Below are 27533 nucleotides of genomic sequence, written 5' to 3'. Positions count from 1 at the left end.
TAATGTGGATAATCTTAAAAGTGTAAAGATATACAGCTCTAGAAAAATTTTAAATGGTTTGTACATATGCTGTCATAAAAATAATAATCAAAGGCAGTAGCTGTAAGAGAAATCCATAAACATCAATCCCTGCTTAATCCCTAATCCCCCAATATCCAACCTCTGAGAAACACCACTGGAGTTTTAAATTAATAATAGTTTATAGATTCTCCTGAGCTTCCCTGTGGAGGTTGCTAATATATTGTAACTCCACACTCTCATGAATCCTGAGTTTACTCTGCTCCCCTCCACAAAAGTTTTATTAAAGTTACTGAGAGAATAGTCTATTTGCAGAACTATGAAATAAAATTATGATTTCATTCTAATTAGAATGACCACTTTCACTTAAAGTCTCCCCTCTCCCCCCCGGAAACATACACAAGAATCTCAGCTTCATCTCTGACCCTGTCGATTTCTTCTGGGATATTGTCTTAGTTCCAGGGGCTATAACAAAATAACATAGACTGGTATTAAACTGGCTTAAACCACAGTTATTTATTTCTCACAGTTCTGGAGGTTGGGCAGTCCAAGATCAAGGCACCCAGAGATGTGGTGTCTGTGGAGGCCTGCTTCCTGGCTTGCAGATGGCTGCTTTCTTGCTGTTATCACATGACAGATATCTCTTCTCTCTCTCTCCCTCTCTTTATTTGAGACAGAGTCTCACTCTGTTACCCAGGCTGGAGGGCAGTGGTACACTGTCAGCTCACTACAGCCTCTGCCTCCCAGGCTGAAGTGATCCTTTTGCCTCAGCCTCCTGAGTAGCTGGGACTACAGGAGTGCACCACCATGCTCAGCTAATTTTTGTATATTTTGTAGAGATGAGGTTTTGCCATGTTGCCCAGGCTGGTTTCAAACTCCTGGGCTCAAGCGATTCACCTGCCTTGGCCTCCCAAAGAGATGGAACTATAGGCATGAGTCACCATTCCCAGCCTTTTGTCTCTTCTTAGAAGGGCACTAAAACCCACTCATGAGGGCTCTACCTTCATGACCTAATTACTTCCCGAAGACCTCACTTTCACCACCATGTTGGGGCTTAGGATTTCATTATATAAACTTTTAGGGGGGAACACAAATCATTCAGTCCATAGCAGATATGGTGAGACTTAGGTATGAAATGTTTTCCTTTAACTCTTACTTTTCTAACTTTGTTAAAAATAGTTGAAAGATAGAAAATGAGTTAGCTCTGCAGTTCTGGAGTACTCACTGGTACTTCACCGCATCCTGTGTTTACCCAGCTCAACCCAAGCTAATGGAGAAGTAGATTTCCTTCTCCAGGAAGGGTCAAGGCCAGGAAGAGAGGTGGACAGGTCTCAGAAAGCAGGCAGTGTCAAATGCTGAGCAAAAGCCAAGCTCAGAAGGAGGAAATGTGGTGTTTATGGAACCAACTTGCAAATGCAAACATGAGCAAACCAAAGCAATGTAACAAATGATCCTCAACAGCTGGGTTTCTTCAATGCTGAAACTTGTAATAAACATCTATGGCTATCTTTGGAACATGATTTGTCTGTAAACATACATACATCTATTTACTAGAACCACAGGGATTAGTTAACAAAAAAATTACCTAAGAACCATCAACTTTCACTTCTCCAATTGGGTCACAATCTACAAGTTAATCTGTTAGGAAAAAAAAAAAAATAACATTCCTCTCTAACTGTAGTGGGAATCAGTAATCGTAGGATTCCCAGGAAAATTCTGAAAAGCCCTTGGATATTGAAGGATTTGGGTTGCAGTTTTCTCAATCTGTTAAATGTTGAGGGGGGGCGGAGAAAATACACCTTCCCCCCCCCCCCAAACAATCCTAAATGTTTATGAACTTTCAGAGAGACACAGGAGCCAACCTGAAAGAGTTCCCAGTGGTCAAAGCTGGAACCATTTGAGCAACAAAATTAATAATGTAGTACTGAACTCTAGCCCAAAGTATAAAATAAATATACATGGGTCCATACTGACATAACAAATACTGACAAAAATGATTGAATAAACAAGAGAGATGGAACAAATCTTCCTTACAGAATAATTCTAAATAATAACATATAGATACTCCCTGCTCTGGGATGGAGTTTAATCTTGCCCTCATCTTGAGTGTCAGCTGAATTGAGTCATGCCATTCATGCCATTCAGAGTAGAGTGTATGGAAAGAGAAAAACAGCTTTGCAGTAGAGAAACCTGGCAGACACAACCTTAACTATGGGATCAAGGTCAAGTCACCAGTGATAAGTCACCTGGCCATCGTGCCATCGTCCCTGAGAGGATGCAGTGGGGAAGGCACTTCATCTCTGAGTCTTTCCTCCCCCCAGTCTCATCATGAGAAAAAAACAGTAGACAATACCCACATGAGTGGTTGTCGAGGTACCCCCACAAAACTATACCTTACCAGAATACTTCATCACAATACTTTACTAGAATTCTTTACAGCTGTCAAAGTCAAGAAAAGACAGAGAAACTGTCATGGATTAGAGGAGACAAAGGGCACAGGATGCTAAATGCAGTGTGGTATCCCGGCTGGGATCCTGAAAGGGAAAGGCGTTAGCCAAAAAGCTAGTGACAGCTACATCAAGTCTGGAGTAGTGTTAATAGTGGCAGATCAATGTTAATGTCTTTTAAAAAATATTTTTAGTAGAAATGAGGTCTCACTATGTTGCCCAGGCTGGTCTCGAACTCCTGAGCTCAAGCGATCCTCCCGCCTGCCTTGGCCTCTCAAAATGCTGAGATTACCACGGCGTGAGCCACCGCACCTGGCCCAATGTGAATTTCTTAGTTTTGACAAATGTGCCACAGTTATGGAAGCTGTAGGCATTAGGAGACACCGACTGAGGGGTATATAGACGACTCTCTCTACTATCTTTGCAACTTTTTTTAAGTTCCAAAAGAAAGTTTTTTAAAAAAACAACAAAATTGCACTTGTACTCCATAAATTTATACTAAAAACAATAAAATCAAAAATTATTTAAAAAACAAAAACAAAAGTTTATAAACTTAGGGTGCAAATAGAACCTTCTTGAAAAGCAGCGGCCGATCCCCTCCCCCCACCCGCCTGTACAGCACCCTAGCGAGGGGCGTGAGGGGCAGAGCCTGGCTCTCCAGCGCTGGGCGTACTCGTCCCGCCGCGACTCCTTCCCGGGGCCTCACCGGCGCCGGACTCTGCCCTGGGCGCGCCCCGCGGGGCGGAGCCAAGCCTGCGGGCGGTGGCGGCTGCACTCGCAGGGCCCTGGGAGCCGACCCTGGCCCCAGGGTCCGATCGCCCAGGGGAGGAGCAGCACTGGGACCCCGCGTCGGCTGGGCGCCCCACAAGGTAGGCGAGTCTGGCCACCTTCGGGCCCGGTCCCTGCGGCGCGCCCCCGCCCCCCCTCCATGTGTGTGGGTGTCCGCGTGCCTTTCCAGCGGCTTCCCCAGTGGAGTTCCTGGCATCAAGGACATTTCCTGTAAAAGGGTCCTTGTTGAAGAGTTAATCCTCCCTGGAAACCTCGGTTCTGGGCTCGAATTTCCTGGGCGAGAAGTTTCTTCCCCATTGGGAAGAGCTGCTTTTCCGCAGAGAGGAACCCCTACTTAGCCCGGCGCACACCTGATTATTTATTTAGGTTGTTGTTATACAATCCGTTTGTCAGGGGTCCCCGCGATTTCTGCCTGCTAATTTCAGAGGCTATGGAGAAAAGTCCTGCGGTAAACGCCCTGACCTGGGAACTCCAGCGTGGTGGCTTTGACAGGTCACTGCGCTCGCATTTTTTAAAGAGCAGAGATGAATGAAGGTGGCTGTCTTCATTGATTTGTGCGGGCTTCTGCAGCCGCAGGTGTAGTAAAAAGAGCAGCCCATTGCTTGACCTTTTCCTTAATGTTGAGTAGCATCATGAGATTTTAGATCTGGAAGTTACAGTGCTAGGCGGCTAGACAAAGGAACACTCTTATCTTACTAAAGATTAGTACGGGACCGTGCAAGTGTAGTTTTTAGATTGGATGATAACATAGCTGTGAATTTTCAGCCTTTTTGGAAGTGAAGACAAAATTGAATATAAGGATCAGAACAAGCAACAAGCCCTGAGCATAACTGAAGCTGTACCTGTTCCCCATTATATTCTGATTGTTTTATTTTAGGAATCAAAACCTCTTTTACTTTCTTGGTGTATATAGGTCGGATGAAGTGTCAGAATACAAAAAGGAATTATTCTGTGTTTGTGATAGGGAGGAGATAATCTGTTCTTTTGATTTTACCTAATGCCATTAAATATTCAGAGCTACTGAAGTCTGGTTTTCCTGATATGTGAGCTAGGCAGGAGTGTCAGGTACCCTGGCAGACACAATTGGTGCTGTTGTTATGCTTTTCCCCCCGCTACCCACTCTCTTCCCCACCGCACTCCCAGTTTGAGAGGGAAGGCCCCTGACACAGAGGAATTTCTGCCCAAGGCAGGGAGTATCCCCGTGTGGTTCCTCAAATGTTTGCAGAGAGAATGAAAACAACTACACTTCCTGGGACCCAGGCCGACGTCATAAGAAGGTTCTTTCCTCTTATTATTTACAAAATAAATTGATCCCTTGTCCTAACTAGAAAGAGACTTTTGAAATTAATACTGTTGCTATTTTGTGAATTACTGATAGGCATGTTATTTGTTAGCTTATTTGTTTACAGTATGCTCAACATTGAAGGTGAGTTGTAATCCAAATTTTAGCCAAAGCTAAAAAACGTAAGCTAGATTTAGACAAACTTGAAAAATGAGGTGTTTATTTGCTTGGAATAATGACTGAAAGGGGAAATAACTGAAGATTTTGATGGGAATGTAAAAGTCTTTTACAATAGTAGTTTCTCATCTTTAGAACTCAGATATTTACATCAAAATTATATGGCTATTTATTGATTGAAAACATTTCATAATGGCAAAATTTTACCATGAATTTACTAACACGTTTAAATGAATGTCATTTACTAAGCACAAAAACAGCCATTTATGTAGGTTTGGAAAATGAGAGAGAGAGAGAGAGAGAGAGAGAGTGTGTGTGTGTGTGTGTGTGTGTGTGTGTACATTGTTTTAGAAACTATTTGGTACATCTGTAAATTTGTGGGCCTATTCATGTATTCATTGAAACAATATTTATGAGGACACTGTGTTCTGTGTGGGAGAACCAGATGGGAGGGGAAGTAGGGTCTGGGCCAAACACAGCCCTGTGTAAATCAGACACATTTCTATCCTCCTGGAATTTACTACATTGGAGTCCTCCAGGCCACCCCAAGTCAAGGCCATAGATTTACAGACCACATCAATGATCCATTCAATTTCGACAGTGACTAAAACTAGATTAGTTTCAAATCACATATTTCCTTACACTGATTTAAAAAGTCAAGTCTAAAAATGATAGAGGAGCTTGCATGTTATTCTGCTCAGTGGTTCTCTTTTGTTTAGGTTGGGGAAGAACTTAGGAATCATGTGTTCCAGGCTTAATGTTATGAAATATTAACTTAAAATAGCTAAGTATCAATTTCATGCAAATTAAATAAAAACTAAACTTGTAGTATGGATGACAATAATCTAGAGACAAAAATTAATGAACAAAAAATTTAAAACTGAAAAAAATCTATCCATTAAATTATATTTTTTGCTATAAATTAGAAAAATAAGACTACAGTTATATTCACCCCCCCCCCCCAGAGGAAAACAGCATCTTTATTCAAGTTATTCTTACTTTTCCTTCTGTATTTTTTTTTAAAAAGCTTTATTGGAGGTATAATTTACATACCATAAAATACATCCAAGTGTATAATTCAATGATTTTTGGTAAATTTACTGAATGGTGCAACCATTAGCACAATCCAATTTTAGATCATTTCATCATTCCCCAAATATCCCTGGGGCCTGTTTGCAATCACTCACCGTTCTTACCCCAGCCCCAGCAACCCCTAATCTATTTTGTCTGTTTAGATCTGCCTTTTCTGGACATTTCATACAGATGGAATCGTACAATATATAGTCTTTAGCATCTGGCTTTTTTCAGTTAGAATAGCTGTTGAGGTTTATTCAGGTTGTCACATGTAGCTATAGTTGGTTCCTTTTTATTGCTTAACTAGGATTTATTCCATGCCATGGCTATGCCGCATTTTGTTCACCATTTGGTAGACTTTTCTGCAAATACTTTTGCATGGTAAAACAGATACATTGGTGCAGCTTCTATGGTAGCATAATGTGAGAATAACTGATATGAGCCAACCTCTTATTTGGTGCTTTGACTCTCTTCTATGATAATTTTATATATGAATGCCAAGAGTTAAACATCCAGGTTCCTATTAAGCAGTGGTGTTTTCTGTGTGTAACTCTCCAACAAACCAATGTTAAGAACTTCTTACCTTGGCTGGGCACAGTGGCTCACACCTATAATCCCAGCATTTTGGGAGGCTGAGCTGGGCAGATCACGAGGTCAGGAGTTTGAGACCAGCCTGACCAACATGGTGAAACCCCATCTCTACTAAAAATACAAAAATCAGCTGGGCGTGGTGGCGTGCACCTGTAATTCCAGCTACTCGGGAGGCTGAGGCAGGAGAATCGCTTGAACCAGGGAGGCAGAGGTTGCAGTGAGCCAAGACTGCACCATCGCACTCCAGCCTGGGCGACAGAGCAAGACTCGTCTGAACTTCTAATTTTCCCCAGCAATTTGGGAGGCTGAGGCAGGTGGATCACCTGAGGTCAGGAGTTGGAGACCAGCCTGGCCAACATGGTAAAACCCCTTCTCTACTAAAAATAATTTTTAAAAAATTAGCTGTGTGTGGTGGCATGCGCCTGTAATCCCAGCTCCTCGGGAGGCTGAGGTAGGAGAATTGCTTGAACCTGGGAGGTGGAGGTTGCAGTAAGCTGAGATGTCACCACTGCACTGCAGCCTGGGCAACAGAGTGAGACTCTGCCTCAAACAAACAAACAAAAAAGAACTTCTTAACTTTGCAAGAACATTGACTTTTGGTATACCTCTGTTAGGAATCAGGAAACTGGAATAGCAGTTCCCAGCCAGAATTGTTTTCTTATATATATCTCCACTGACCTTGCTTTGTGCTAACTATTATGGCAAATGCATTTTGGGTGGTGGGGGCGGGTCATGCTTCACAACTTATGCTTAAATATCCTCTTAGGAAGATTTCTCTAGTAGAACAGAAATCATTTTATAAAAATCTAGCCAGTTCTGTGAGCCTAAAAAGAAGACAGTGTCTCTCTGAGTGCCCTTAAGTTACTACTCAAATTGCAAGTTCCTTTTGGGGGAAAAAAAAGAGCATCAAAATAACTTGAGGTCTGTTTGTGTGTGTGTGTGTTTTTCAAGACGGGGTTGTATTCTGTCACTGACACTAGAGTGCAGTGTCAGGATCCTAGCTCACTGAAGCCTCAAACTCCTGGGCTCAAGTGATCCTCCTGCCTCAGCCTCCTGTATGGCTGGGACTACAGGAATGTGGCACCACGCCTAGCTAATTAAATTTTTTTTTTCACAGATGGGGTATCACTGTGTTACCCAGACTGGCTTCCAATTCGTGGCCTTAAGCAATCCTTCCACCTTGGCCTCCCAAAGTGCTGGGATTACAGATGTGAACCACTGTGGCCAACTTTTGAAGTCTATTTTATTGGCAATTTAGAATGCAAACTATTTTTTTTAACATCTACAATTTGAAAAGAAGATAATGTAGGTTAAATAATACAGTTTTCCAAAGCTGAATGTCTTCATTTGCAACTCATTTTTTTCTGCTTGAAATGTCAAAACAACTTCCTAAAACTCCTAGGTGAGAATACTACTACTGTTTTGATGATCTGTTTGTGACTGGATGGAGTAATCAATCTTGTTTGGTAATACACCTTTGTTTCCTTGGTAAGGATTTTTAAAATTCTAAAACAAATGCATTTTTTTTCTAGCCTTATACTCACAATTTTATAGCAAGTATCTCCTAAGAGGTATTTACCATCTACAGGAATCCACCTTCATCATTCTCACTTTCATATACTCCAGGGATCAGGATCAGGGCAGAGACATTCACCAAGCTATGTTGGTTTATCAAGAGAAAGAAGGCTTGATTAGTATTGAGCTGTAAGCACCTGCTATTTATTTTGATGAGGTCACTTACATTGTTGTGATCTGATACAAGGAACTTAGTTTTACCCAAAGTGGGAAGCTGCCTCTGACTCTTCTATCTTTCTATAAACACCTGGATTTTGGTAGGATGCTGCTCTTGGATAAGTCAAACATCTTCATGGTGTGGGAGGGTGGGCGATGGTGTTGATAAAAAGTAGGGTCATGGCCCGGCATGGTGGCTCACACCTGTAATCCCAGCACTTTGGGAGGCTGAGGCGGGTGGATCGCCTGAGCTCAGGAGTTTGAGACCAGCCATAGGCAACATGGTAAAACCCCATCTCTACTAAAAATACAAAAATTAGCCGAGTGTGGTGACACATGCCTGTAGTCCCAGCTACTCGGGAGGCTGAGGCAGGAGAATCGCTTGAACCTGGGATGTGGAGGTTGTGGTGAGCTGAGATTGAGCCACTGCACTCCAGCCTGGGTGACAGAGTGAGACTATGTCTGAAACAAAAAAAAAAAAAGAAAGAAAGAAAGGAAGGAGGGAAGGGAAGGGAAGGCGAGGGGAGGGGAGGGGAGGAGAGGGTAGGGGAGGGTCCTGGCTGTTTCAGGCCCTGAATAAGTAGATATTTTCATCATTGATCCAACAGTGTATGTGCAGATGGACAAATATGAAGAATGAAAACATATTGTGCATCTAGAAAGCTATTAGAAAAGGAATGGGTAGATGAGAAAAGAAGTTCTAGGTTCACAAATTAGATTTAAAGCTTGTTGGAAATATTCTTATATTTCTTATGTATTATTGTATATTTCCTTCTACTTTATCACCTTTAATAAACAGTGCTTATGATTAAGTTTTTAAAAATGTTTAAAAGGCTTTCCTTGTTTCTGTCATACTGAATGCTAAGTTTAATTGACTGGTCATGTAGCATGAGCTAGAATCAGCAGCCCAGTTGCCTGTTGTTTTTAACAACCCTGATTCCATTGCTATCTATCTATGTATCTATCTCTCTCTCTCTCTCTCTCTCTATATATATATATATATGTGTGTGTGTGTGTGTGTGTGTGTGTGTGTGTGTGTGTATGTATATATATAATCATTTACACTCTTTTGGGGGTCAAGAATTTGAATGAAGAAAAACAAATCCAATTAATTTTGGCTTCCAGTTACTTCTGATAAAATCAGTGAAGGTTCTTGGATTTTGAAATCTCAATTGTGCATTGCTTTTTTTAGATCCTGCCAGATTACTATTTTTTAAATAACATGTACAAATTCATCTTTTTCAGTATAGACTATTGTAAGTTTTTGGAAATTGTTATAGTCATAGAACCATGATCACTAACAAGATATATTCCCCCACTCCAAAGTCCTATGTGTCCCTTTTGTAGTTAACCTGTCCCCCACTGCCAGTCCCAAGTAACCACTATCCCTTTTGATTCCTACAGTTTTTACTTTTCTAGAATGTCAAATGGAACCATAGAATATGTAGCTCCTTGAATTTGGCTGTTTCAGTTAGCATGATGCATTTGACACTTATCTATGTTGTTGTGTGTATCTGTAATACATTTCTTTTTTTTTTTTGAAATAGAGTCTCACTCTGTCACCCAGGCTGGAGTGCAGTGGCAAAATTTCAGCTCACTGCAACCTCTGCCTCCCAGGTTCAAGCGATTCTTGTGCCTCAGCCTCCTGAGTAGCTGTGATTACACACATGCACCGCCACAACTGGCTAATTTTTGTATTTTTAGTAGAGATGGGGTTTCGCCATGTTGGCCAGTCTGCTCTCGATCTCCTGACCTCAGGTGATCAGCTCGCCTCGGCCTCCCAAAGTGCTGGGATTACAGGTGTGAGCCACCATGCCTGGTCCATTCCTTCTTAATGAGGAGTTGTATTCACCTGTTGGTGAACATTTGACTTGTTTGCAGTGTTTGGCAATTATGAACATTTGTGTGCAGGTTTTATGGAATATAACTTTTCATTTCACTTGGATAAATACCAAGGCATGGGGTTTCTGGGTTGTATACTATGTATTTAACTGTATAGGAAACTGCCAAGCTGTTGTCCGCAGCAGCTCCACATTTTCCATTCCCATCAGCAACAGACAGGAGTTCCAACTGTTCCACATCCTCACCAGAACTGGTATGGTTTCTCTTTTTCCCCTTGCTGGATAATTTTTTTAAATGACATAAATTATGTTCAAGCTAAAATAATCCAGGACAAGCTCAGAAAACTGTAGGTATTTTATAAATTCCTGGGCTCTTCACTCCTAAAATATTTTATAGAGCCACAAATGACATTTTCTAAAAGGGCATCATGTAAATGTTGCAAGTGACTGTGACATATGTCATTGACCTCAGCTTCCTTTTATATTTTATTGACTGGCAAGTGTTACTCAGCTTTTGGGTTGACTTGTTAATAGAGAAGTTCAAATCAGGAGGAATAATTGGCTGATGGGTTAAGGAAGGAATAGTGAGGGGAAAACTAAGCTTGGGAATTGACACTTCCAAATCCTGTCCTACAAGCAAATGTCCACAATAAGTTGTGAGTATAAACATTATGATTTAATATTAATTTAATGTGCATGAAGTCAGATGCTCCATTAAGCACTTTTCATGCATTATCTCATTTAATCCTCACATAGCTCTGAGAAGGTTGGCATTCTCATCTGAATTTTTCTGTTGAGGAACCGAGGCTTAGGGAGTTTAAATGATTTTCCAAGACCTCCCAGCTGGTGATGAAGTGGAACAGAGTCTTGTAGGCAGAACAACTGAGTCCAAATCCCTTGTTTTCAAGCCATGCAGCCAAACTGCCTTTGTTCATGGACTAAATCTACTGGGACAACAACATCTGTTCAGGCTCCTGAAGGACACACCTGGGACCTCCCATCAGGAGTTCTGTGACTGTTACTTGGTGACCTACTTTGGAAAACTTTGATTCTTAAGTTATCTTGGGCCCAAGAAGTTGAGACTTAGAAACTCCTTCAGAATGTAGCAGAGGCAAAGGGGTAAGTTAGAAGGAGCTAGTAGACTCATGAGAAAGAGCCAGACAACTCACGGTTTGGGATCCAATGGCCACCAACTAGTTATCTTTGTTTATCTTGTTGAGCCTTGTTTCTTCATCTGCAAAATGGGAATAATAATATCAACCTCTCAGGGCATATGTGAGAAGTATTATAGAGAGCATACCCTACCTGGCATATAGTCCTCACTTAACAAATCCTGGCCCCTCCTTCCCACTCTTCTCCAGATGGGAAGGGATGCATGTGCTTTGTACCTTTTTGCAGTTTAGTTGCTGAACTGAACATTGGCTGAAGCTTTCAGCTGTTTTTCAATGTTTCAAATTATGCCAGTGAACTATGAGGATAGACTATTTCATTAAAAAGACATCTGAATTTGGGGTCAACCTAATTGTGTTCAGTTGATGAGGTTCTTATAACCTTGAAAATCTTACATCCTTTTTTGTGCCTTATTGCATCTTATATATATATATACACTGAAGATAATAACTATAACACAGTAAAGTAATGATTAATTTGGGCAATATATGAAAAATTATTTGGTAAATGGCACATGTTTTGTCAATAGTACATATTTATATATTGTGTTTACACCAATATTTCATTTTTCCTCCAAAATAGCTTTTATCTTATATCTAAGAATTTTCTATAGCACTGGCTATAATATATGTGTATATACAAATGATTAGCATGTAGTTGGATAAAATTAATTCTGCTTAGCAAAAGTTTAGATTCTTATTTGAAAACAGAACTTGGGTACAGTGTAACATGCATGTCTTTCGTATACTGTGCATCGTTTTCAGGTAAACTGCACAGTCACCTGAGATTTAGCCAGCTGACACTGGATGTCACCATTGTGCTGTGTAACGTAGCTGCAGAACAGGCGTGCTATTTAGTATTCAGGACACGGTTAGCCTCATCAAGGGTTTGGAGATAACGTTCGCTCTTTTCCCTCATATAACCGAATTATCTGTGTGGCACTTTTGTAGTAACTTACTTTTTCAGTTTCTAATATTCAAGCTCTATAAAATAGTGATCAGAAATGAACAAATAATCTCTTAGAACCAGGAAACAAAAATCTGAAAATGCAGAAACTGTGCTAAAACCAAGCAGGGCTCTTGATTGCAATCCAGAGTAATTGACTCTGGCTGACTTGGTAGAAGAAGAATTTACTGAGAGGATATAGAGCAGCTACTGGAATTGATGGGAATGTTGAAAAACTAGGTTTGGAAAATGGGAGGATCTCATATGCTAGGACACCGGTGAAATCAGGTTGTGGGATGAGGAGTTAGGATCCTCCTGACATAGCCACTGGACACTGGCCACTGGATATTGCCACTGAATTTCCTGCCACTTGGACATGAAGCACCACTCTGTGTCAGAGACTCCTTCCCTTTCCTAACAATGACTGGATTTCCACTGCCTCCAGCTCCAACCAGCCAGATGGCCATTCCCTGAGTTGCACTTCCAGCGGGAGCTGTCATTTGGCTGATTCTAGGTGTTGTCCCTGTGCCCCAGCTCCAGGGAGTGAGCATGAACAAGTAAGAGACTTTTCCTGCAAGACTCATACAGATGGTGCCTCAGCATATCTGGGAAGGAGATTCAAGCACTAGCTAGCCAAAACCTGCCAGACGTCCAGCATGGTGCTTTTCAATCAGCAGCCCCCAGACGTGAGTGAATACCTCTGTGCGGTCAATCAGACTTCATTGTCCCTTCTCTGGGCTGACCTGGAGTCAGTTGTTTACACCTTGCATTACCTGGCAGCTTCACTCTGTCTTTGCCTCAATCCTGGGGGATCCGTAATAGCCACTGCTAGACCTGTTTTAATGTGGCCAAGGAGACAACTCCTTAGGCAAACGAAGCCTCAAAAAGTTTAGATCAAAAAGAAAAAGGTCCTGCAACATTAAAAGAAAAGAAAATGGTAGACTTTGCTGTGTGCTGTGGTTTTCTTAGAACACTGCTCTAGGGACCGGGTGCTGTGGCTCATGCCTGTAATCCCAACACTTTGGGAAGCCAAGGTGGGTGGATCACTTGAGCACAGGAGTTCGAGACCAGCCTGGCCAACATGGCGAAACCCCGTCTCTACTAAAAATACAAAAAAATTAGCTGGGTTTAGTGGTGCAGCTCTGTAATCCCAGCTACTTGGGAAGCTGAGGCACGAGAATCACTGGAACCCAGGAAGTAGAGGTTGAAGTAAGCAGAGATCACGCCACTTTACTCAAACCTGGGCAACAGAGTGAGAGACCTTGTCTCAAAAAACAAACAAACAAACAAAAACACTGCTCTAGGCACCTGCCAGCCTCTGCTCTTGCTTTCCCATTTGCCTGGAACTCTCTTCTCCTAGATCCCAGAGAGCCACATGGCTTGCACCTGATTTTCTTCATCTTTTGCTCAAATACCACCTCCTCAGATCAGCTTTCCTCACTGCTCATCTAGAACAGCACCTCCTTTTACCCTTGGTCCCCTGATCAGCTTTTCTTCACGTCACTCATCACAGCCTCCCTTAGACTCCCTCTATATTTACTCATTTGTTTAATGTCTGTCTCTCCCTTTGTACTAAAAATCCTATGAAACTAGGGTCTTTGGCTCAGCCCTGTAACCACAGTTCCTAACACAGTGGCTTTCTATAAATATTTACTCTCTCAATAAATGAATCAAGAGTTAAGTAAAGAAAGGAAACACTCTTGTTACAGTCTCTACAATATGAACAGTGTCTGTAATCCTTTTCTAGGGTTGCTCTAACAAAGTGCCACACACAGAGTGGCTTGAACAGGGAAATGGATCATCTCTCAGTTCTAGAGCCTAGAAGTTCAAGATCAAGGTGTCTGCAGGGCTGGTTTCTCCTGAGGGCTGTGGGAGAGATCTGTTTCGTGCCTCTCCCCTGCTTCTGGTGGTTTGCTAGTAATCGTTGGTGTTCCTTGGCATGCAGAAGCATCGCTACATCTCTGCCTTCATTTTCACAGGGCATTCGGTGTTCTCATCTCTCGACACATTGCTCCTTTTCATAAGGATATCAGTCATATTGGAGTAGGGATCCACCCTACTCCAGTGTGACCTCATGTTTACTGAACTAATTACACCTGCAAAACCCTATTTTTAAATAAGGTCCCATTCTGAGGAACTGGGGGTTAGGACTTTAACATGAATTTGGAGGGAGGACACAATTCAACCCATCACAGGGATTTGTTTGTGTTTATTGTGTAGTACTGCTATTCTCATGTAATTAACCAGAGCACAAGGTTTAGTTAGATTCTCCTGGGTGCCTGGTGGTGTGGTGGTTTATCACATGGATTACAGTTCACAATAACGTGTGTGCATTGCTTTGTAGATTGTAAACTCTTCAATAGATGTTAGCATCATTGTTTGAGGAAACTGACAAATTATCGGTGCATTAGCAATAAGGAATTTCTACCACGGGTTTGCTAGTCTTAAAGTCCCCCAAAGCAATTTTTACTTCATAGCCCAGTAACAGATTATTTAAAATATAACCTGCTTCTTTCCTGGAAGAAAGGAAACCACCCAGATTTCATGTCAGCCTTAATTGTGGATAGTGGTTTCATATTTTATGTACTTGCTTGACAAATATGTACAAATCATTTATTATATATTAAATGTGCTGCTATAAGTGCTTGACAAATATTAACCCATGAACAACCCCACATTGATTATTGTTAATAATTAATATTATTTTCATTTTACTGTTAAGGAAACCGAGGCACAGAGAAGTTAAGGGACTTGACAGAGGTCACACAGGTACGGAGTGGCAGAATGGAGCCATGAGACTAGGCAGGCTGCCTCTAAACTGTTTCAGCTGTGGAACCCTCTTTCTTCACAGAAAGCCTCATGGAAAAATTCAGTGTGTGAGACAGAATAAAGCAGAGCTGGGGTGGTTGAAGTTGAGGTGGCAGAGCCCTGTCTATTCAGCAGCCCTCTGCCTCCTCCCTGGGAGCCCTGTTTGAAAGGCACTTGTCTAGGAAATACCTCCTCTTGGCGTGATGCCACCTGTAAGCTGTCTTCAATCCACTCTAGAATAAGACAAATAAAAGTCTTTCTTTACTTTAATTAACTGATTGTGATTTATTTTGAAAATTTTATCCCCTTAATCTACTTCTGGCTGAAATAAAATGCTAACATGGATTTTCCCCAGGATAGTAATGCCATATGGCAATTTGGACTTCGCCGGCTTATGTTCCCCTTGGGTTTCTTTATACCAACCAAGGACTCTGGGTACAAAAGTTTTCTGAACCAAAGACAGAAATGGAATTTAATTTCATATGGATACAGTTATAAAGCTTTGCAACCAGATAGATGTGAACTACCTGCCCTGCTTGTCTTCTGTGGCTATTGATAATATAAAATAACAGGGCAACACTATTGACAGTGACTGTCCAGTGAGTGCCTTCTGCTAGCAGGCATTTTTTAAAAAAAAAACTCATTTTCCTATCTCTAGGTGTTATCACCCCTACCTGACAGCTATGTAAGTGAAGACAAAGATTTTATGTAACTTGTTTAAGGTGGCCCAACCAGTGAGTGGAAAAGGTGGGACGTTTTCAGAAATATCAGTCATCAAGAAACAAAATTCCTTGATTTTAAGAATAAAAGGTACATAAGAGAGTATATTTTAGGATAAAAGACGTAAGGCCCGATGTAATTTTCAAATTATGAAAGAGCCTGAGAAGGCAGTGGGACTCATTCTTAAGAGCGATTCATTCCTATGATAAAATGCCTCTTATCATTTGTTAATGTACACATTGCATAACATACTAAAAAGGAAAATGAAAGTAAATCAGTCAAATGGGACTGTAGATCCAGGGTACTGTACTGGAGGAAAAAAACAAACTCAGGCCGGATCGATTGCTTTGCTTGCCTCTATTTTCCCACTGGTCCTGCCCCTACTCCTTGCCAAGCCCCAACCCAAAGGTCAGCAAACGTTTCCTGTAAAGGGCTAGATAAGGAAATATTTTAGGCGTTGCCTGCCACGTACTTTCTCTGTCACAACTACTGAACTCTGCTGTTTGTGGCGCCAAAGTGACATAAAAGATATGTACATGAATGGCTATCTTGTGTTAGAGTAAAACTTCATTTATAGGCACTACATTTGAACTTCATATAATTTTCATGTGTCTTGAAATGTTATCCTTTGATTTTTTCCAACCATTTTTATGAATACTAAATTTGAAATTCATATAATTTTCATGTGCCATGAAATGTTATTCTTCTTTTGATTTTTTTGTTTGACCATTCAAAAATGTAAGAACCATTCTTAGCTCTGGGGCTGTACAAACAGGAGGGAAACTGGATTGAGCTCCCAGGCTGGTGTTTGCTGACCCCTACCCTGGCCTGACCATCCTCTCTCTGGCTTCCAAGCACACTGCATATTGAATCTATGGGTGTTTCTCTCACTTCAAGCATTTAAATGTTGTTTTGCACCAATATCTTAATCCCGGAAGATACTTCAGAGGACCCAGTAAGAGACGTACTTCCATTCACAGTTTGCAAAAGCACACTTGCAGAGTTGCTGCTGCCAAATCAACTTCAGCGGAAACAAATATTTAATAGAAGCCATAGCTGCTAAGAGGATTTATAATAAAATGAAAAATTCTTGGCATCGTCTGTCAGTTTCATTGAAGATTAAAGGATAAATGCAGGACTTTGTAGTATCCCCAGAAGCGATCTTGTTTCAAAGTGATGCCCTCAAATATGCAAATTCTTTGTGTTTTTTTTGCAGCCTAGGTCACTGTTAGATTTTAAATATTTTGTTGTTGTTATTGTTTCTCTCCAGGGAAGCCAGTCTTAATATGATGGAAACATCTCTGAACTTCTAAAAGACCAAGGTTGGCGTTTTAGCTCTATTAATTTTACTTCGTCTTGGGTAAGTTAATGTCACTATGGGAGTGGAGTCTTGGCTTCTTATCAGTAACATAGGATTAATAATCCTACCTCACAGGGCTTTTTATTATAGTTTACTTATTAGTTATTTACTATTTATTATAGAAATTTCAAACAAAACCAAAATACATAGAGGAATACAATGAACGCTATAGACTCATCACCCAGTTTCAATAGTTATCTATATTTTGCTAAACTTCCTTAATCTTTATCCGCATCTCCTTTTTACCTCTCTCTTTGAGTTTTAAAGCAGTTCCAAATATAACACAATTTCACCTGCAAATATGTCAGTAGGTATTACTAAAAGATACAATCCTTTTAAAGAATGTCACAATTATCACAGCTAGCAAAATTATAACAATTCTTTAACATCACATATTATCCAGTTAGTCTAAAAAATGTCTTTACATAGTTGATTTTTTTGAATCAAAATCCAAACAAGATTCATATGTTGCATTTGGTCCTGTATCTCTTAAGATCCTTAATTTATGTTAAGATTGATTAATGGTGTCTCTCAGGTTAAAGTTTCCTCATTAAATATTCACTAATGTTTTTAGCTTTAGGTGATGATGCTTAGGTTTTTTTACTTCATCAAGGGTTGCAAAATATAGGTTTTCTAATTTTATCTCTCCTTTTGAATTTATTAGCTGGAATTCAATAAATAAACTTTCCCTCATCAACTACTTGGTTGCTATGAAATATAGTTCATATAATAAATGCTTGTTTCTTTTTTTGCCAGGTTTTAGTATACTTTTGGTTTATGTGCATTGAGCTTTTGCCTTATGTGCTTCTAAAGGTGCACAGTGAGCATTGTGGTTGTTGTGGGTTTTTCTTCAGTCATCATAAATTCAGGGATTTAACATTTTTGATAAGTTTCAATCCATCACAGACATTCTTCTTCAGGATGGGTTTTGTGTCTTATTCAAATAGTATTGATCACTTTCTTGCTTGCTGATATGACCAGATATCTCAGACTATGGGAGATGAGTCTTGGCTTCTTATCAGTAACATAAGATTAATAATCCTACTCCACAGGGCTTTTTATTATAGTTTACTTATTAGTTACTTACTATTTATTATAGTAAATAATAATTATAGGCTCACTTTACATATTTCTTACCCCAGACCTGGATCAGCCAAGAAGTCCTAGTTTCCTTTTTGGTAGGATATGATATTCAAAGACCACAGTCTGGCTGTGAGGGATGCTAACTGCTACTATTTCTAGGTTTTTGGTGAATAAAGATAGAATATATATTATTTAAAGGAAAAGAAATCATTATTTTCTACCTCCCGGGTTCAAGTGATTCTCGTGCTTCAGCCTCCCGAGTAGCTGGGATTACAGATGTGCACCATGCCCAGCTAATTTTTGTATTTTTAGTAGAGACGGCGTTCCACCATGTTGGCCAGGCTAGTCTCAAACTCCTGACCTCAAGTGATCGGTTCACTTTGGCCTCCCAAAATGCTGGGATTACAGATGTGAGCCACCATGCCCAGCTTCACCTAAAATTTTTGTTGTACATTTTATTTTTTCTTTTATGATAAATAGCTTGATTCTTCATGATGTTAACATAATTACCTGTTGGCTTTATTCTATAATGTGAACCTGTGTACATAAACACACCAAACACAGTTCGCAGTTCAAAATAGCAATACCAATATTTCCACTAACAATATTATGAGTGAATATAGTTCAAGAGTGTTTTGCTATTCTTTTTGTTCTTAGAATATAGCACACCAGGGATAAATAGCTCCTGGTATGTCATTTTTAATCACTTGAAATAATTCTTATGGTTATAGAACTTGATATACAGATATATTTATTTGTTTAATTTATTTCATTTCACCTTTATTTTGGATGATTACTTTTTCTGTCAATTTTATTTCATAGTTAGATAATATATATATGTGGTTTAGTATTAAAACCTTAATACACAGATTTCTTCCTTCCATTCATATTTCCTACCCTTCTTATAGAAAATGTGATATTACATATTCTTTTCTGCTCTATGCTTTTTCATGAGATAATAATACATCCTAGTGATGACTCCATAGCAGTTGATAGTTTATTTAATCTATCCTCTTCTTGTTGGCATGGTGTTTTTCCAGTCTTTTACTATTAGTTCTCCTAATAGTAAATAGCCTTTACAGACTATGTATGAAGATACACACACACACACAAAACATAATTTTGTTATAATCGTATCATGTTAATTCTACATTTATTATGTACTTACAATGTACTAGAATATAAACCTCATTCCTTTTTACAGTCTGAGATTTTAGATTTTACAGTCTGAGATGATACTGAATAAAAAGAGAAATTTCAGGTTTTACCTTTTTAGATTATTTAAATGTTAAAATTTTAATTAATGATTCCTTCAGATGATATGGCTTTATATTAAATTAATTCCTGGATTTATGAATATATACAGATACCAGTGATTTACAGCTTTTCTGCTATATTTGACTATAGTGATAAAACAACTTATTTCAGTTTATGAACCATATAATCATACAATCAAAAGAGTCTGTTTTGCTTAGCTGATTTATGTTTTCCTAAAGCCAGAATTCACAATGACAACAGTGACAGTGACCACAGAAATTCCCCCAAGGGATAAGATGGAAGATAATTCTGCCTTGTATGAGTCTACATCCGCTCACATTATTGAAGAAACCGAGTATGTGAAAAAGGTATGTGGGTAGCAGAAATCATTAGTATGATATGATTTTTTAAAGAGAAATTCCAATATGGGCTGGAGGATTTTGTTTCCCTCTCCATAGAACATATGTAAAGGAACAACTCTAGTTTGGCAAAGGACAGTTTTCCTAGCTGAAGTTTAAACCCATGTTTAGTCATTTCTCTTGAGGATATGAAACTGTTCCTACGCTTGGAGTAAAATGATTTTACTCACTCAATAAAATTGAATAATGGGCCAGGAGAGTTCAGAACACCTATCAGCACTTAATTTGTCCCTCACTATTCATCACTGGATTTCCTACTGTTTTATAATGTTTTCCAGTGGTTTCATGAGTGTTGATCGTGTTCCCAAGTAGATGTTTACATTTCCTGCTGAGTTGGTGCCTCTCGTTACCTTGTTCCTTTTCACAGTTCAGGGTAACTATTGCCAGTGACTGTGGGTTGGCATATCACTTCATTAAACATGTGAAGTCTTATGAGAATCCAAAATGATAATGGCTGGCAGAAATATATATTCTTAACTGTTTCTTACAACAGACATGTGTTAAGCACTTAAAATGTGCTAGAGTAGGCCAGGTGCAGTGGCTCACGCCTGTAATCCCAGCACTTTGGGAGGCCGAGGCAGGTGGATCACCTGAGGTCAGGAGTTTGAGACCAGTCTGACCAACATGGAGAAATCCCATCTCTACTTAAAATACAAAAAAATTAGCCAGGCTTGGTCATGGGTGCCTGTAATCTCAACTACTCAGGAGGCTGAGGCAGGAGAATCGCTTGAACCCAGGAGGCGGAGGTTACAGTGAACAGAGATCACACCATTGCACTCCAGCCTGGGCAACAGAGCAAGACTCCATCTCAAAAAAATTATAATAATAAAAAATAAAATAATGTTGTAGAGTATAAACCTGGCTCCTACTCTTACAGTCTTACAGTCTAAGAGGATGCTGAATAAAAAGAGAAATTTCATATTTTACCTTTTTGGATTATTTAATTATTTAGTGAAATAATGGACAAATTCTGGCATAGTTTATAACTTGTTCAGATCAATTAATTCCATCATCTTTGAGTGTCTTGCAACTCCATAGGTCATCAAGACATGGGCTTATATTTCATGCATAAATGTGTGTGATCTCTCAGTAATTATTCTGTAGTAATTACTTAATAGTAATTATTTTATAATAATTACTAGGTAGTAATTATTTTGTAGTGATTCCTAAGTAGTAATTGTTTTATAGTAATTACTAAACAGTAAATTAGTACTAAATTACTAAATAGACAAAACAAAACTAAATAGTATTAAGTACTAATTACTAACTAATAATTGTTTGGGGGATAATATTCACTTAAGTGATATTTTAGATTTGTCTGAGAAAGAGTTATAAAGACCAAATGCTTATCTTCAGCAATCTAAACAATATTAGCCTAAATGCAAGTTAGGTTGATGGTGGCAGTTATTTAAATCTGAGATCAATATATGTATATATGTATTACTTTCTAGATAATCAGGTACCCTGTAACTGGTATTGAGAAAAAAAGCGTTTGGCATTAAATGCCTTTGAAACAAATGTTTTTTTTTTCCTTCTCTAGATTCGAACTACTCTGCAAAAGATCAGGACCCAGATGTTTAAAGATGAAATAAGACATAACAGTACAAATCACAAACTAGATGCAAAGGTAATAATTTCCTGCAGAAGATTAGCATAAAGCCATTTAGACTTTTTAAAGTAATTTTTTGGGCAATTACTAACTTCTTTGAAGATTTGAAGGATGAGTGTTGAAATATTTCATGCATATCTAAAGACGTTAATGGCCATATGTGTGAAATGTTTAGCCACAAATGTTATAAGATCAAATTGGAATGGCTAGGCCTTACTTGAATACATTAAACAAGGCTTACTTATCGAAAGTAAATGAGAAGATGTTGGCCCAGCCAAGATCCATGACAGCAACATTTCCCAATGACAGGCAGAGCTTTTAGACTCACGTGGGCCACACGAATAGACACATACAGTTGAAGCTTTTAGGCCTGAGTTGAGTCAAGACTTTGTCAGATAGTTGATAAGCTTGAATGCACTCCCTTCCCTAACATCAGCTTTATATACGTAAGGTCGAGCAATCTGCACTTAGCCTTGTCTGGATTACACCAAGCTAAACCACATATGAGCCAAGTGTACTTAATCGGTGTTGTCCACTATAGGCATGGCCACAGAGTCCACCAGAACGTGGGGTATAATGCATAAATGTAGTCATTTTCATCACCCTCAGCCTCCCACACTAACATAACTAGCTTCAATTATTATTTAAAATACTTCTAAACTAGAAAACAAGGTTATGTTTAGGAATGATAGGGAAGATTAAAAAATTCAGTTTGGGCTATGTTGAGCTGCCTGTTAGACCTCCAAGTAGAGGCTTCTCATAGGCAGCTGGACATCTGATTCTGGAGCTGCGGGTAGAAGACTGAGCTAGAAGGTCCAGGATACAGGGTAGAGATTTTGGGCATTTAAGGATTGTATTTAAAGTTCTGAAACTGGAGAAGTTTACCAAGTGAGTGAGTGTGGAGAGAAATGAGAGAAGATCTAAGGACCGAGTCTTGAGGGGACCGTTTCCAATGTTTAGATATTAGGAAGAAGGACTATTCCAGGAAGCTGAGATGAGGCTGGTGGATTAGGAGGAAAAGAAGGAGATTTCAGGGTTCTAGGGTAGAGCCTAGACGCTGCATTTCTAACAAGCTCCTGTTGATGCTGAGCTGCTGGGACTGTAGACCACAGTTGAGAGTAGCAAGGCCCCAGATTATCATGGCAAAATCTCTACAGGGCCAGAGGGCTGATGATTTGATGTGTGGTTGATCTGCTGACCTCTTATGGTTTGAAGCTACTCCTGTCAAGGCCACTTTAGCAGGAGTCACTGAAGGCAAATGAGGAGAGGGTTTCAGAAGCAGAGCAGGACCCCTCTGTCAAATGCTGTCCATGGGCCAAGGAAATTGAGGACTGAATGCCCACCATAGATAGGAGGAGCTTCTTAGGAATGGTGACGACATTGTGTTGCCATGTGTCTGCCTCAGCCACCTCAAACGACAGAAGGTCAGCAGATCAACCATGCATCAAAACATCAGCCCTCTGGCCCTGTAGAGATTTCGCCATAGTGATCTAGGGCCTTGCTACTCTCAAGTGTGGTCTGCAGTCCCAGCAGCTCAGCATCACCAGGAGCTTGTTAGAAAGGCCGCATCTAGGCTCTACCCCAGACCTCCTGATTCAGAATCTGCATTTTTAACCAGTTCAATCACCCAGTAATTCACAGGCACATTGAAGTCTGAAAAGCACTGATCAATGATCTTTGTAGCCATCTACCACTGCTGATAATCTGCCTTCTTCAAGAGTTTTTTTTTTTTTGTCAAATATTCTTTAACAAATTAAAAAAAGAAAATAATTCCTACTCTGTATATGAAGAGTGGAAGTATGCACTAGGGTCTTGACTCTAAAACACAAAACTGTGACAGAGTTATGGTGAGGGAGGATATTATCCACATACACTAAGTTCTTTTTGTTTTTTATTTCTGCAATCATAGTTATTATATTGTAGTGAAAAGACCATATATTTTGTTGTTAAACAAACTGGGCTTCTAATTCTGGTCTTGCAGTTACTTTAGGTAAAACCTTAGGTGTGTTAGTTAAACTCTCATCTTCAAATTCCTCACCTGTGTAAAGGGCCTAGCACCTTCCAGTGTTTTGAGTATTCAGACAAAGGACTGTACGTAAAAAATCTAAAAGATGACCTGGCATATAACAGGTGTTTAACAAATAGAAGCTGTTATTGTAATTGTAGTGTATGTGTAATTGTGTAATCGTTTCTCAGTTTTGAAATAAATTGAAAGAACAGAAAGAGCACACAATAACTACTCAAGAGGCAGTGCCATGAAGTCTCCCGCTCACTTGCTGCATAAACTTGGGCCCTGGTCCTCAGTTTCTACATCTGGAAAATGGACAGTTTAAGTTAGATGGTTTCCAATTTATTATCCACCTCCGTGTGTCCACGATTCCAGATGAGATTTATGTTCCAAGTGTATTTTCAGTGAGCTAGAGCTTACATCAGGTTATAATGGCAGTGTCATTCAGTTCTGATATCTCTGATTGGAAATTTAATATGAGGTAATTACAGTGAAGCATCACCAAACATTGACTATTATGTATTGTAACTATTAGGTCTGACAGTATTAGTCTATAATGCAATGTGACCAAAATGTAATTATGTCCACAACTTAGATTTTTAAAAAATGTCTGGCCTTGTGGACATTATTTATCTCCTAAAAAGCCCTTATCAGTACATTTGAAACTATAGAAAATATAAAAGTTAAAATGTCGTTCTAACTCTTTCAATATAAGAATCTGTTTAAATTTCAGCAAATTAGAAGTCAACTGCTTCATCTAGAATTTCCCATTGATATTTGAGATTCAAAAGATGTTTATTTGTGCTGACCTGAAGCTTCTTTGATATATGTAATACTAAATGATCATTATTGTTGTGAAAGTTTGTAGAGGAAAAGATAGTCAGGTCTATGATTTTCATTTGTCCGTTTCAGCACTGTGGAAACCTTCAACAGGGCTCTGATTCTGAAATGGATCCTTCTTGTTGCAGTTTGGATTTGCTTATGAAAAAGATAAAAGGAAAAGACCTACAGCTCTTAGAAATGAACAAAGAGAATGAAGTATTGAAAATCAAGGTACGACTGTTAGAAGTTTCAAATTTTGTGTTTTGAGCCTTTGAGCTAATAGAATGGGTTGTTAGCATCTGTGGCTCTGTAAAAGCAGAGAGATGTCCATACACATCCATAGGTCCATCTGCATGCTCACTTACATAGAGAAGCATTTTTATATTTCACAAATCATATCTCACTGTTTTATTTTTGAGGCTTCTTTTGTTATTGAAAATATCTTACAAAAGTTCAACAGTTATACAATTTCAGTCATGCAAAATGAATAAGTTCTAGAAATCTACTGCATAACATTGTGTCTATAGTTAACAATACTGTACTGTACACTTAGTACATCTCATGTTAATTGTTCTTACCACAATCCACAATACCTTTTTAAAAGTGTGTTCATATTTAATAAATATTAATTATAGCCTTCATAGTCAAATGTCACAATATTTTTTACATTTGTCTATTGCTGAATGCTTTCGATTTTCCTCTTTAGGGGTTTATTTTATATGCAGTCCTGCAATGAATATCTTGGTAGGGAAATCTTTATAGTCATCCTTGATTGTTTCCTTAGGTTAAATCCTGGAAAGATTCATAACATTTTAGCATTATTGTCCTCAATACTTTAACCTTGTCCCACTTCTATTTCAGGAAGATACACTTTTTAATACTGTTATGGACATTAATGATAAAAGGCTTGCAAATAAGTGTATAAGCTGACAGAGCACCATGGAGTTATGTGAACAGTGAGGACTATCACTGCAGGGCGTTACTGTGCACAGAGCTCTGGTTTGGTTTGACTATGGCAAATCTGCCTGTTCAACAGCCCCTCTAAATAGGGAGTTTCTCATTTTACATTTTCCTCTTACCAAATAACAGTGTCTTCTCTCCTATCCATTGTCTATGAGGCTGTAAATGGTATAGTTATACCTTTGGTGTTCTTAATTGCCCATCAAACTGTTCTGCCTTTAACACTTTTTGTTGTAAATGTCAGAACATGCATAGTGACCTTTTTTCTAGCTGGAAGCCTCCAGAGAAGCAGGAGCAGCAGCTCTGAGAAACGTGGCCCAGAGATTATTTGAAAACTACCAAACGCAATCTGAAGAAGTGAGAAAGAAGCATGAGGACAGTAAACAATTACTCCAGGTACCAAACATGCAGCCTGTCTATTGGAGAACTAGCCCCCACCCTGAGCTGTTGAAGTTCATCATTCCAGAAGAGTTAGAAATGAAACGAGCAATGGCCAAGTGACTTGGCAAAAGACTTGGGAAAGGAGCGGTGTGCTTGTCTTTTTTGCCAATTTCCCTCACCCCTGCTTAGCCGGACACCCCAGACGTTGCTGAGCTGCTGTGTTGCAGTTCTTGCCCAGAGCCCCCATGAGCACAGGTGGGAGGGAGGCAGTGCCACCCTGCCTGGAAATCTGGACTGGCTCTGCGGAGCTGGGCTGGTAACTTCTCTTCGGGTTCTGCCGTTGACTCGCTAGATGACCCAGACTGAGCCATTCTTCCTCTCTGGATTTGGGTGTCCTTGTCTCTAGAATGAAAGAGTTGGGCTAGACACATGCTTTCAAAATTGTTTTGGTCTTAGGATAGATACTTCGGATTTAAAAAAACAGAAAACAAAATATGTATCTATATATTTTTAAATAATATATAAAGTTATATATTTTATATATTTATATTTTTATATATTATTTAAAATATATAACTATATATTTTTAAAAAATATATAGATATATATTTATCTATATAAATAATTATATATATTTATCTATATAAATAATTATAATATCTAATATAATAAATATATAATATCTATATAAATAAATATATTTATCTATATAAATAATATAGTTATATATTTTTTAAAATATATAAAGTTAGATACTTTTATATTTTAATATGTAAATATGTATAAATTTTAAAAATAAAAATCATGTACAGACACTCAAACATATTCTTTTTTGTTCATTTGTTTTTAAATCTGAAGTATATATACTAGGACCAATAAAATCTGTCTGAAAAATATATTCTAGAACTGGAGGAGTCAAAAAAGTGTGTGTATGCCTGTGTGTGTGTGTTTGCCAAAATTAAAACTATAAAACTGCTAATAGGAAAGTTCATTCATCATAGTTTGGGGCACCCAGGTGTCTGTCAGCTCAGGCTCTAAGAAGGTCCTCAGGGGAGTACAGTAGGAAATTCACTGCCTAGGTGACACCCTTTCATGCATCAGGCTGTGGTAGTGATGGTTGCAAACTCACATGCATGCTGGGTGCAGATGAAGAACATAAGCGGGAAGCGGATGAGGGTGCTATGCTATGGGGGCGCTTGTGGGGACGGGAAGCGTGCATTCCTGTAATGTGGGCTCGGCACCAGCCTGGAGTGACCTGACTGGAAGGCCCACTTGGTATTTACAAGGGAAGCCAGACACTTATTTTTCCCTGTGAAATGTCAAGCTTTGTTAAATGCACACGCAGAAGAGTAACAAGTTAGTCGACACAGTCCCACTGTAGCTTACTGCCTGCTAGATGGAGTCTTCTCTCCTATGATGGTTCAGAGCAACCCCTGCTCTATGCCTATGAAGTAGCACCATGACACACTGAGGGGAGTTATTCTGCTTTTATGACACTTTCTAATTAAAAATAAAACATGTTTTAATTGAACATGTAAGGTTTTTTTTGTTCTGGATAATAATTGTTGAGAAAAAGTCAAAAATGTTGCTTTCGTTAAATTAGCATCTTTCTCTCTTATACCTGTTCAGGAAGTATGCTTTATGGTAACAAATGGAAACATTCTAGGAAGAATATTTATACATTATTAATTCTCTATTTAATGTTGTTGTAGTCTATCAGGGTTATTTTAAAGTAAACACTGAAATCAAAAGAGTAATTCTAAACAAGTATGAATTCTGAATTTTTTTGGCTAATTAGAAAATTATAGAAAGAGGTAATATGTGTATAGGTTTAAGAAAAACGGAGTTTTCACAACACAACTGTTCTCTGACCATAGGTTAACAAGCTTGAAAAAGAACAGAAATTGAAACAACATGTTGAAAATCTGAATCAAGTTGCTGAAAAACTTGAAGAAAAACACAGTCAAATTACAGAATTGGAGAACCTTGTACAGAGAATGGAAAAGGTACGCCCCTGGAGAATTAGAGGATTTTCTTACTG

The 27533-nt window shown here is 39.0% G+C and overlaps 1 protein-coding gene across 8 annotated transcripts in view; it reads left to right on the top strand.

The window, feature by feature from the left end:
* The first annotated feature begins 3178 nt into the window (after window positions 1-3178).
* CCDC68 (coiled-coil domain containing 68) overlaps window positions 3179-27533 on the top strand; it is a 57657-nt gene continuing 33302 nt past the window's right edge. For 3 of the 8 annotated variants that reach the window (XM_055368168.2, XM_055368165.2, XM_019013740.4), the window contains exons 1-7: window positions 3192-3334; window positions 16864-16953; window positions 19537-19661; window positions 21253-21339; window positions 24242-24382; window positions 25382-25507; window positions 27370-27498. In XM_055368168.2, the coding sequence (XP_055224143.1) occupies window positions 19545-19661; window positions 21253-21339; window positions 24242-24382; window positions 25382-25507; window positions 27370-27498 (600 nt within the window). In that variant the 5' untranslated portion in view covers window positions 3192-3334; window positions 16864-16953; window positions 19537-19544. Of the gene's footprint in view, window positions 3335-16863; window positions 16954-19532; window positions 19662-21252; window positions 21340-24241; window positions 24383-25381; window positions 25508-27369; window positions 27499-27533 lie in introns of all 8 variants that reach the window. The other 5 variants (XM_055368167.2, XM_004059448.5, XM_055368164.2 and 2 more) reach the window with 3 other exon arrangements.

Source organism: Gorilla gorilla, chromosome 17 (genome assembly GCF_029281585.2).
Source record: "Gorilla gorilla gorilla isolate KB3781 chromosome 17, NHGRI_mGorGor1-v2.1_pri, whole genome shotgun sequence".
In the NCBI taxonomy this organism is placed as follows: Eukaryota; Metazoa; Chordata; class Mammalia; order Primates; family Hominidae; genus Gorilla; species Gorilla gorilla.
Note: the sequence above shows the minus strand (reverse complement) of the source record. Positions and strands in the feature narration are given on the sequence as shown.